The following is a 13,292-nucleotide window of genomic DNA, read 5'->3' as shown; positions in this document are numbered from 1 at the left end:
CTTCATCAATATGGGATTTTCTTTCTTGACATTATGTGCATAACCTATACCATAAAACAAATTTCATGGAATTAAGGTAATTGGGAGGTATAACCATTTTTAGAAGATGTGGAAGTATAGGCAACATTTGGTTACTGTTTGCAAGACATTTTCATCTGACTTGCCAAGTAGCTCTACCACATTTTGATTTCTTGCTGATGGGAAATGAATATCTGCATTCACCTTACTGTAGTTGTCAGGCAGATAAAACAAAATAAAAGCCCATTCTATTTACCTATCATTTTTGTTTTCTTAATAGGACACTATTTAGCCAATTGAAAATTCTGCCGATGTCAGGGAAAATAAATTTGAAGTTAACCAAATTTCATTTTTACAAATTATACAGTTCTAAAAATGTGGAAATAATTTTTGGGTTAGATTGCTAGGATGTGTAACTAAATTTTGCACTGTGGAATACCAGTCCTTTCATTCCAGATTCCTTAACAGTGAGCCAACCTTCTTTTGACTATTAAGGATGATCCACATTGGAGACTCCTAGATCTCTCCCTTCCATTTCCTTCCTTCCTTCCTTCCTTCCTTCCTTCCTTCCTTCCTTCCTTCCTTCCTTCCTTCCTTCCTTCCTTCCTTCCTTCCTTCCTTCCTTCCTTCCTTCCTTCTGAAGCAATCTATTGTTATCCTAGCTGCCTTCTGTCCTGAAAGGGACTCAGTGTGGAAGCCCCATAATAGTTCACAAGGTGGAAATCTGGTTGTATTTTAAATATTCATTGTAAAGCTATTAACTGATAGGTATAACCAATGAATTGGTCAGATCTGGTTGTTTAATCTGATTTTATTATCTTTCTTGGTGATAGGGAATAGTACTGTTAAAGAAGTATGGTAATGAAAAAAAATCACAGTGATGAAGAATTACTATATACCGTACTGGGAATTTGCAGAAAATTGTAAATTAAAAAATGACTATTCTTTCTGGTAGATTAAAGTTTTTTTTAATGGACACTTAAATATTACAGTCTTCTCTTAGATTATGTAGAGATATTAACCTGAAATGCAATTTGTGAATTTCACATTTAAGTTTCACATCACAAGGAGAAAAAAGATCTGTGGTATGATGACAATAGCCCATCAGGCAAAAGATTTGACTGAAACTCTTCTCCTAGTAGAGTGTGCATAGCTAATTATTACACACCATATGTAATGCTGTGATATAAAGTAGAACCCTTCTCAAATCATGTACTCAGGATCAGCTTGAAGGACTGCCCATGTGTAACAGAACATTCTACTTAGGACAGAAATCACAAATTTATCCAGTGTTTGTTTGACTAATTAGCAGTTCCATGGAGAACAGTGCTGACATTGTTCTGGTAAAGTCCCCCTCCCCCGATTCCCCTTAAGCTGCTCTTAGTTCAGATGTAGAAAAGAGATAAATTGCTGTTGCACCACCATCATTGCTGCTGAAGAGAAATAGCAGATTTCGAATGGATGGGGGTGGAATTTCATAGGGAGAGAGCAGGAGATGAAAGGGCTAAATGTAAGCTTTTAATATAACCCCTTTCTAGCTTTCTCAGATGGGATCTATGAACATTTTGATTTATACAAGGGGAGGATATCCGCTCATGATCAGGTTTAATGTTGAACCTTAGTACTGTAGATCCTTCAAAGGAGGTCTTGTCTTTTGTCCAATGGAGGCTGAAATTAAGGGGACTAATCTACATATTTATCTCTGACTCTTTCCCATGCTCACCATAATAACTTTGCGTTTTGACAACTGAGACCTCCCTTGACCAAATAAATCTATCAGAGCTCCCCAGTCACTGAACCTTTTGAACAGAGGTTTCAAGTTCTTCCAGTGTTTTCAGATTGTTTTTTTGGCAAGCGAACTCTCATACTGAAGATTGAGCTAGAAATACTCATGGAAAAAATAAAACATTGACAGACTTGTGGAGTTTCTGAGGGTGGCATATTCTTTTTATTTATTTCCTTTTATAAAAACACTTTCATTCCTCTTAATACCTGCATAGTCTTGTGACAATTTGTGTGTGCCGTGAATATATTTTTTTTAGGTAATAAGTCACATTACAGGTAGTCCTTGACTTACAACCACAATTCAGCCCAAAACTTCTGTTGCCAAGCAAGACAGCTGTTACGTTTTGCCCCATTTTATGATTTTTCTTGCTATAGCTGTTAAGTGAATGGCTGCAATTGTTAACTTAGCATCACGGATGTTAATAGAATCTGGCTTCCTCATTGACTTTGCTTGTCAGAAGGTCACAAAAGTGATCACATGACCCCAGGACACTGTAACCATCATAAATGTTAATGACAGCATAGAAAATTTAAAAATAAATACAATTAAACAATATAAAGGAGACAGTAAGATGTGAGATCTGTAAGCAGATCCACTTCAAGTTTCCCCATTCTTCTGTTCAGTAGAATCCCACGATGGGGCAAGAAAACAACCTAGTTAACATTCAGTCTTTTTCTTCTTTGTGGGTTTCTCCATTATTCTTTCCCCGTCCTTTTAATTTCCAGTCCTAGAAAATGTACTAGTACTATTTATTATAATAAATGGCTGCTGTTGCAGAAACAGTTTGGAATGGGAATATAATGGGAGGAAAAATGATTACTGGATGTATCCCTCGCCCAATTTAATTCAAGTACCATTATTGCCTCCTTTTACATCTGATCAGAGCTGCCCCAGTGCTTGGTTTATTTTATGCCTTAGATCCACATATTATTATAAATTACAAGCTTCATTTAAGTTGCAAGTCCATAAATTAACAGTAAATATTATATCACAACCACACACACAAACACACACACACACACACACACTATCGACAGATACAAACAACTTTAAAAAAATGATCTAGTGAAAGGCTGCCCCTTGCACTATGATGCCATTAAATTTCCCACTTTTCATTAAATCTAATCATGTTGATTATTGCATACAATTTCATTCTGAAGCCAATTTCTATGGAGGGAACTTTGAATGATTACTAAACATTTAAAGAAACAAACACATTGTTTTAATTAGCAATTTGTGGATAGAAACAGTCTTAGCAACAGTATGCTGTTTCTGTGATAGTCATTAAATCTGATGTAAAAAAATTCACTTCTAGAAAACTTATAAATGGGGAAGCTAGCAAGAGATTCTAGTCATTTTACAGTAACAAGAAAGCTGTAATGATAAGCATATACGTGTTTCTGCATAGACTTTCTCTAGTACATAGTGGCTGCATTTTCAGGGATACCTGCCTTGTAGTAGCTAAACATTCAAACTATTAGTTATGAATAGGAAGCCACAGAACTAGGTAGTACGATGCACAAACTACTTCTTAAGCAAAGCAGCACACTACATCAGCAAATTCTTTGGCCAGGTGATTGGGGTTCATCTATATAAATACCGCAATACATTTATAAATCTTTATACATCTGAGTTAAAATGTATACAGATTTATACATTTTAAAAAATTATGCCACCCTAAAAATATGTACAAATCTTATTCATGGGAAATATACTTCTAAAAAGACTGTTCTTTGCAAACATTAAAAGAGCAATCTCATCAATGCCTTTATGTTTAAATAACAATTTGCTACACTCATATCTTCATTGTATCCTTTAATTAGAATTTCTAAAAAGTTCATCGTTGCTTGTCAATATGGTATCATTTTTATATGTTTATGCTCTTTTTTTCTAGCTAGGTCAGGGGTAGGCAACCTTGGCTCTTTTATGACTCGTGGACTTCAACTCCCAGAATTCCTGAGTCAGCATAGCTGACTCAGGAATTCTGAGAGTTGAAGTCCACGAGTCATAAAAGAGCCAAGGTTGCCTACCCCTGAGCTAGGTCAATGTTATACCATGTCTCTTTTTAAAGTGAATTAAGTTTCAGAACCAAATGACAAACTGCATTTTTAAAGTGCCAACAGTGGGGAAATCTAACTCAGTTAACGCCAAGAGGTTAATAAATACACTTGTGAATGTTGAAAAATAGTACCCTAAATGTAATTAATACTTTAAACTTATTTGGTTTTTAATCACACATTTATGCTTCAAATTTATTTTATTAATATCCTGACTATGCTGAAAAAAATCCCTTTTAATTTATATTATGATTCACAGAACCAAAATTAAAGAGAGCAGGCTTGACAGGGGGAAACTTTTTTAGAAAAGTATTTTTTCCAAAATGTTTTCAATTCCGAAAAGTTCTAATTATAGATTTTAAAATCTATTCACATATTCTAATTCCCGAGGTTGTCTGTGAAGAAAGAAAGGCCAGCAGTTTACCAATGTAATATAAATATGAGCTATGTATTATATCACAAAGATAACTTAGTACGATATACTACTCCAAAATGAGGATTTAGAAATGTATTGTTATTGTAGTACTCATGCATTCTAAGAAGAAAATGCCTTTTGGATGATAAATGCTTATAAGCAGGTACTCCATGGTCTGAGAGATAGTAAAATAGTAAAATAGCAGCACCTATCAATATGGATTGTTTCCAAAATCTCAAAAGCAAGATCATGTTGGCCAAATAAATAAAAGTTAAAATGGCAACCAAAAGTTAATATGGATTGAAGTTTCTATTAGATTCCATGGTTAGAGTACTAACATATCTAACCCAACTGGATTGAATTGCAAGTCCCAGAGATCTTTCAATAACACAGAAGAATGCAACATGCATGAAGGACACCAGGGATGTTAGTAAAAGAAGAATAAAAAAATCAAGAATGTAGCTCTGATTTCTAATTTTTATGTATATCACAATGCAAATAAAAAGGGGGTAGGGTTTTGAGTAGGTGGTCAACTTTTCTTTATTTCCCTGTGGTTGCACTGAAGGCCACCAACTTGGAGAAATCTGTACTAATACTGCTGTCTGTATTCTTCACTTTGTGTGCAGCTTAGATACAGTTTTAATTCTCATATTGTTGAAGAACAACACCATGATTTTTTTAAATTCCCCTCTATAATTTTGCACCTAAATTCTTAGACATAAGGCAACAGAACTTATTTAAGAGAATATAGATTGCCCTGTGAAAAAAGTAGCTATATCATTATAGATACTCTACAATAACACTGTTTTGACTCAATAGCAAAAGGCTGTATCGAATCCAACACATCAGATGTGATATTTCTGCACAAAAAGATCATTAGATTATGGAGATTCATTGATTTAAAAATAAAGAACAGAGAGAAACTGAAGAAAAATCTCATTCAGTGAGTCAGTAAATATTCAGTCAACAGAAAAGGCTTACTTTGAAACCTGCTGTCCTGGTTACCAGCTTCTCCTATAAATAAGATTAACTGCCTCCACTCACCTTAAGCAAAGTTCAAATATAACATAGCTATAATGGATGTGTGCTAGCTAAAAGTTTTGGCAGGAATTATGGTTGCGAAGGTGTTTTTTATCTGCCTTGTTTAGGAGTATTTTTCATCAAACAGCAGCTACCAACGTTTATTAGCAAAAAGCACAAGCTCTATTCCACAAGTGATTTTGATATATTTATGAAAAATACTCAACTGGTGTTGAACACAGAAACTTTAAGTTTCAGACGGTTTGGATTCAGTCTCACAACTGAAATTTAATGAGCGTAAAGAAGTCATTTTTAATTGTATTTCTTGGGCTGGTAGTGCTTATACTGAATCATTTTAACTTACACGAAGGAACTTACATGACGAAATATTCTTCCGTGCCATACCATCCCAGGAAATAAAAACTAGGCATCTGGGAGAAAGGGAAGAAAGACTGAAACAGAATCTTAGATTATTAGCATTCTGAATGGAGGGACTTGGTTTATGTAATGAAAAAAACCCTTAATCTCAAAGTACAGCTTCATTATCACACAGACTTCTATGTTCATATCCAAACATATATTAGGTCGGTGACTAAGCAAATGCTTTGGATACATAAAATCTCAAGTTCAGTTTGATCAGATAGAACCAAAAATTACTCCTGTCAGAAATGTGGATATTTGCTGCCAGTCTTTATAGACATACAGTTGATTTTTTTTTAAGGAAGGTTTTGTCACTTTGATTATCCTTGATACACTAGAGATAGCATTGTTCAACATGGCAGATGAACTAGAATTAAGTTGTCAGAATGTCCAGTTTGCATAATTGTTTGTAGTTCCAAAACTTGGGTGATTCCAGGTTAGGAAAGGCAGTTTTATGCTGCTGACACATAAAATTTTGTGATTTGAGTCACAAGCATTCAAGGTTGGTTACGAAGCTCAACTAAAGTTATTGAGGTCTACAAATAAAGCATCCACTGTTTTTATTCATAATTCTTCATGTTCTAGGATTTATTTCAAAAGAGAATTATTTGGGCATGGAATGAGTTGATAAATCCAACTTTACATGGAGGACTACAAAAAGGTCCAGGCTACTGTAAATGGCCACATTAATATTGTCTAGAAGAACGGCAAAAAAAACCAAAAAACCCCAAGGAAAAAAATGAAGCCATAACTCAACAGCCTTTGGTTTAATTAACCATTGATGTCTCACTACTCAACAGCCTTTGAAAAAAGATGTATATTTTGAATGGAAAGACCTATCTCATAAAATTCTGAGACAGATACTCCAAATCCCTAGTTATCTAAAATGCAGTGATATACCTAAGTATAAAGTAATGCCCTGTGATTTGCTCCCACTATAGCAAATGCCTCTCACAGCATTATGCTAAATCACATTTCTTTTGGAATTCATTTTCTTTAAAATCTTTACAAGAAAGGCAACTCATCCTTATACATTTACATACAGTGTTATCATAGGTCACAGAAAACTGTGTACATACTCTCCATAAAAGGACATATTTCAAATAAAATAGTTATAACATCAACAAACAATAGTGTTCCTTCTTCCCATTAGACGTAATTTCTGCAGACCCCAATTTTTGTACATAAATAGAAGAAAACAGTCTTTAGAATATTTACATCCTATAGGATTTCCTGCGAGTGAATATTTCTATAGCTGTTTTTAAAGTTGTGTTTAGTTTTCATTTTCTCTCCAGCCACGGGCATTCTTCCCAAATTTATATACCAGTCTCCGTCCATCTACACGCTCAAGAATTTCTCTTTTATAATAGTATCTGTTAAAAGGAAATGATTAAATCAGATACATAAAAACTCATTTGCTGACCATTTCCCTTTTAATTTTATTTATAATTGGACTTACAATTTAAACTATTTTCTCATGAAATCAGAAAATAATCCAGTATCTCATCAGGTCTTGAGTTACTACCATATCATAGCCTTTACATAGGCCCATTGCATACAAGGTAGAATAAATACAAGGTTTATGGATATGTTCTAATAAGATTGCCACCTTTAGTCTTGGATGGGATGGCACTGCGCCAAACAGATCCAGCACGGAATCTGGGGTTCTCCTGGCCTCACGAATTTTGCTCGAAAAGCAGGTGACAGTTGTGGCCAGGAGGGCCTTTGCACAACTGCAAGTTGTGCACCAGTTATGCCCTTTTCTGGACCAACAATTCCTATTCATGGTCACTCATGCCTTAGTCACTTCCCGTCTTGACTCTACATGGGGCTGCCTTTGAAAAGCATCCGGAAGCCCCAGTTGATTCAAAATGCAGGGGCCAGCATGGTTTTGTGCAGACCTTAATGTGTCTCTCTTACGAGAGCTGCATTGGTTGCTGATTTGCTTCCAGGTACAATTCAAGGTGCTGGTTGTCACTTTTAAAGGAATGGTCTTTTGCTGATCACATCCACCTGACCCACTAGAGTGGGGAGACAAGGAATGTTGCTGGTCCCATCCCTAAGGAGGAGAAAGGCCTTCTCCATGGTGGCTCCCTGCCTTTGAGAGATCATCCCTTCAGAAATTAGAGTGGGCCCCACTCTATCGTAAGGCCATGAAGACTTGGTTTTTCCAGTGGGCCTGGGGAACCCAGAGTGGGATGGAGGCCATCAAATGGCTTATTTGATCATGTGTTGTAGCCTTATTGTTTTTTATTTTTATTTGGTTCTTTTCTATACTGTGTTTTTTATTGTTTGTAAGCTGCCTGGACTTGCTGTGAGCGAGTAGGCGGCTATATACATTTTCTAAATAAATAAACAAAATGTTTTTTTTTAAAAAACCCATTTATTGAAAGAAAACTACAAAACATCTATATCTAAAACCTGCAGTTACAAATTACACCCATTGAATGCAAAATCCCTTGAACGTGATATGCAAGTTTGTCTTTATCTAAGGAACTTTGGGCAGGAAGTGAAACTGACCAACGAGCTTATGCTGTTCCTATATTAAGGGGAAATCATATTAATATCTGAAGTACGATACACAGATTATTATATTGAGAAGTAATTGGAACTGTAAATGTTTCTGATGATTCAGGAAGACTTGCAAAGTCTGTACATGCCACTTTTGTGGGACTTAAAGACAAATGGTGAGTCATTGTTTAGTGAAGGAGTCGACACTTTTTCATAACTGACAAAATCTCTCTGTTCATGTAAAGACAATTTGGCAGTCTTTCTAGCTATATAATGTGGTTTTCCAGGTGAAGGGGGAGGAGCCCTCAGAGCTAGGATCATAGATTTCCCATCTTGCCACATCAATCCAACCAGTATCTTTCACTTGGATCAGGAAAAAAAAACCAGGAGGAAATTATGCCATAGGAAAATATCTTGTGTTTCACACTACTTTACATTTTAAAAATCCCCTGCAATTTCAGCATACTCTGGCTCTTTGCTTTGTCATGCAACCAGAGACTAAAGACAGCTGGGGTTTTTTTTTTTAAGCAAAATGTTCCCCTTTATTACCTCATGGCACGGCTGAGTTTCTCGTAAGTCATGCTACTGTTGTTCTTCTTCTTTCCCCATAGCTGAGCCACTGCCTCAGATTTTAAGAATCGGAAGATGCCTTCTGACCGATCCTCCCATTTTATCAACCCAGGATTCTTCTCTGGATGAAGGAGAATGTCTCTGATAAACTCCCACAAGTGAGTTCCTCGAGGAGCTATAATGAAATAACGTTCAGAGGAAACATTATTTGTGTTGAAAAACAAAGGGTGAGGGGTATGAATTTTAAGAATTCCTAATATTTCTTTTAAAAAGTTCTCCCTGTACTTTCTTAGTCTGATTCTGAACCCTAGAGTTAATCATTGGAATTTGAGGGGGGGGTGTCAAAGCAGGAAATTGACATCAAAATTGCAGCCCCACCTCATTGTACATGCACATATTGGCAACACGCATAAAAAAGGCAGAGTCTGGATCTCAGCATTAAAATCCCCACCTTGCCTGTTTTAACCCTCCTGCACACCTAGCTGAACTCAAACCTTAGTTAATGTAATTAACTCATATTCTTAACTCAAAATTGTTCATTTATCACAAAACCTATGCCAGTAATCTTCCTATTCTGTGTATTTAATTAAAAATTTAATGTCTCTGATATTAAAATTTAAGGTTTTAGGTCAGTGATGGCGAACCTTTTAGAGACTGAGTGCCCAAACTGCAACCCAAAACCCACTTATGCATCGTCGGGTGCTGGGTGGGTGTGGCCTATTGGGTGGGTGTGGCCTATTGGGTGAGCGTGGCTGCGGTGGTAACAGCAGACTTGGTGAGACTAAAAAGTTCAATCAATCAATTCCAACTTTGCAAGATCTTTTTTTTCCCGCGAGAAGTTGAAATTGACTGATTGAACCTTTTTTTTTGTACACGGCGGCGGAGGCCTAAAGCGAAAAGGTTTTATAAAACCCAGCTGAAGGCCTAGGACTGGGGCAATGGCGTGCGTGCCCACAGAGATGGCTCTGAGTGCCGCCTCTGGCACCCGTGCCATAGGTTCGCCACCACTGTTTTAGGTTTAAAAAAAATACCACACAATCCAATATTGAAAATATATTTCTAAATTTTAACTTGTTGACCTAAAGAACAAATCAAGGAATGACTTATATTAATTTTTGCTCCAAAAGACGCATTAGGACTTATTTTCCGGTTAGGTCTTATTTTGGGGGAAATATGGTACTAAATGCATCTGTCTGGCTGACGATCTTAACTGGGGCTTATTTTGGGGGTGGGGCTTATATTGCAAGCATCCTGAAAAATCATGCTAGGGCTTGTTTTCCTGTTGGGTCTTATTTTCAGGGAAATACGTTAGTTTAAAAGGTCAAATATAGTACATTACGGAAAATGCATCCATGCAGTGAACTGGGATTAGTTAGTATTAACCTTGATTAATTTTTCTCAGGTTTTATCTTGTTATATCTGCTCAGGCTGCTTGATTAGTTTGAATGTATTATGTAAATTTAGAAAATTGTATAATTCACTAATCAAATTAAACACGTTGCACGAGTCTAGCCTATAAATAGCCTGCAGTTGAACTTCCATTTTGTTTTGTTCCAGAACAAGTGCATGAAACTTGATTTCACAGACTCACCGCATTTTATAAATAAGAGAAGCTCATTTCAGTTTGTTTTTTTTAAAAAAACTTGGCTGGCACCAACGGAGTTGAAAAGAAGTGTGGGAGAATTTTACCCCACAGGATGCATATACTCAGAAACAGAGAGCCACCCAAGAAACATAGTTCAATCCTAGTTTGTTCTGAACTTTATGAGAACTTCAACAATAAATATATAATTCTGCAATTTTTAGGAAATCATTCTTTTTCTCATCTGATCTGAGCCAAGGGGGGGGAAAATGAAATTTATATTCATTCATGTATATTCTGAGAAGTATTTAAAAGAAACATATAAATAAAGTTCATTTGAACAATCCAATCTGACATATAATGATGAAGATCGAAACTGAGAATCAGAGAGCTATAGCATTTAAAGAAATGGTAGAATAAAATAAAAGTATTATTTTAATTATTTTCACTCTGTAAAGTGAAGGGTGTTTTAAGTTCTCCCAAGAATACAATTCCTGAAAAGGCCTAACAACAACAACTACAACAACAACAATAATAATAATAATAATAATAATTTTATTTTTTAGATATTTAAATATTCACAGTGACCTTTTCATGCTTGATCACAGCCTGCCCAAAATACTTTATTTGCCTGAAATAGATCACTAGATGGAAAATGACAGGCTTAGCTCCTACAGTACCAAGGCTAACCATGTTATCAGAATTTTATAAGTATCCTCCATGAAAGTAATCATTGTTTTCATAATCATCACTTACTGTCCTTCTATATCCACTTCACTACATTCATTCGAGCAGTGCCCACTGATTCTACCTCACCATTAAATTTCCTGGGAAAGCCACATCTTACTATTAGTGCATTGGGGCTACATTTACCAAAGAGAAACCTGAAGAATCAATGGCAGAAACATATATAGTCATTTCCCCCCTCTATTTGATATTAATTCCAAAGGGAAAATATTTGAGGAAGGCACTCGGCCTAATTACAGATTAGACACGCTTCTGTTGTTTTCATTCAGTATACATCCCATAAGTGTTTAATGTCCCCCTCACAGGGTAGAAATCCAAGAATAGCTGTCTTACTGTGTTTCTTGTTGTGTGATTTTGGAGGGTGATCTTGTGAAATTTTCTTCCCTTCTGAAGACTCCTCTGCAACAGAAAAGGAAATCAGTTCTTGCCTCTATAGATCTGAATTTGTTCTAGAGATGATGATACAATGAATGTACTTAAAAATATGTCCCATTCGTCAGCCATACGATCCTCAAGGCCTCAATTGGGAGCAACATAAAACAAAATGGTCTTCAGTAATTTCAGTAACAAGTTTTTCAAAGCAATTAGGGGTAAGTCAATTGGCCCTACCTCAAAAAAATTGCAACTTTCACAAAGCAGCTAACATTGAAAATATCTGCAAGTCATGGAAAAGGTGAAACTCTCTCTTCACAATGACAGCCCATCCAAACTTCATAGAATCATAGACACTTTGAGTTCAATTTTCTGCTTAGTGCAGGAATTCAAATTAAATGTAAATCCACCTGAATATATTGAGTACGCAATGAATGGGAGACCACCGTCACTCTAGGTAATTGAATGGTTCTTTCATTCAATCACATTCTGCAACTTAAATCTATTATTTCATATCCTATATTCTTAATTTTCTTTTGTGTGTCATCTTTTCAGGTATTTGAAGAGTGTTATTACTCTTAGTGTTCTCTTCTCAGAGGTAAAAATATCCACGTTTCTGCCTTTTTGTAACTTATCCCTGTTCATATGAATCCTTCTTAAAGTTGGTACCTAGGAGTCAAAATAATACTTTAGGAAGGATCTATGAGTACAGAATAAATTAGAACTATTATTTCCTATGATTTAGAAAACTATACTTTTGTTGATATAAACTTAAATTTCCTTTCTTTGCAGCCATATCTAGTGTTGACTCACATATAATGTGTAAACTATTACTATTCCACAAATATTATTCTCAAACTAGATAGCTGGGTAGACTACCATTTGATTCTTATTTCCTAAATGAAAGCTTTTTCATTTGCCTCGGTTTAATTTAATTTTGTTGTTTTCAGCACATATTTTAACCTATCATGATTCAATGTTGTGTCATTGGCATATCTGACAAGCAGTCCCCTTATCTCTTCATCTAAATAATTAAAAAGTACAGGGCTTAGCATCAAACACTATGGTTAAGTTTTATGAGAAATAGTTGATGAATATTCTTTGAGTAAAACATTTGAGCCAGCTATTTATCTGTGTAATTGTCATGTGATCTAGACTACACTTAACTAAATTACTAAACAGAATATCATGGGTTATTTTGACATATATTTTGTTGAAATTGAGATACCTTGATTCAACAACATTTCCACAATCTATTAAATAATTCAAAGTTTTCTAACAATCTGCTGAATAGATTCAACATTTTCATTGCATATTCTTTACATCTGTCATCTTAAGTCCTATTATTGCTAATAGCCATAAGCCATCCATTTATATATTCTTTATAAATAATTAAAAACTTCTTCTTGAATAATATGTACTATATAATCGAGCTGTGGGCTCACTCATGAGGTTAGGCTGCAACCCTTTTCCCATCTAAATCAGTGGGGCTTATTTCTAAATAGGCATGATTAACATAGTACTGTTTATCAATCACTGTGTGAAACAATATTTTATTTTCTCAGCTTTGAATGCAATCAGCTTCACCTAGGCTCTCACGTGAAGTGTTAATACCACTTTACAATGCCTTGGTAAGGCCACACTTGGAATACTGCATCCAGTTTTGGTCACCGCGATGTAAAAAAGATGTTGAGACTTTAGAAAGAGTACAGAGAAGAGCAACAAAGATGATTAGGGGACTGGAGGCTAAAGCATATAAGGAACGGCTGCTGGAATTGGGTATGTCTAGTTTAA

General features: G+C 35.5%; 1 protein-coding gene across 3 annotated transcripts in view; it reads right to left on the bottom strand.

Moving 5' to 3' along the window:
* Nucleotides 1-4,741: 4,741 nt before the first annotated feature.
* The window catches only part of EHF (ETS homologous factor), a 39,955-nt gene continuing 31,404 nt past the window's right edge, over nt 4,742-13,292 (bottom strand). For all 3 annotated transcript variants that reach the window (XM_015818400.1, XM_015818399.1, XM_015818401.1), the window contains 3 exons: nt 11,460-11,525; nt 8,777-8,972; nt 4,742-7,089 (listed from right to left, as the gene is read on the bottom strand). In XM_015818400.1, coding sequence (XP_015673886.1) covers nt 6,990-7,089; nt 8,777-8,972; nt 11,460-11,525 — 362 coding nt within the window. In that variant the 3' untranslated portion in view covers nt 4,742-6,989. The remainder of the gene's footprint in view (nt 7,090-8,776; nt 8,973-11,459; nt 11,526-13,292) is intronic.

This window comes from Protobothrops mucrosquamatus, unplaced genomic scaffold, assembly GCF_001527695.2.
Source record: "Protobothrops mucrosquamatus isolate PMUCROS unplaced genomic scaffold, P.Mucros_1.0 scaffold734, whole genome shotgun sequence".
Lineage (NCBI taxonomy): Eukaryota > Metazoa > Chordata > Lepidosauria > Squamata > Viperidae > Protobothrops > Protobothrops mucrosquamatus.
Note: the sequence above shows the minus strand (reverse complement) of the source record. Positions and strands in the feature narration are given on the sequence as shown.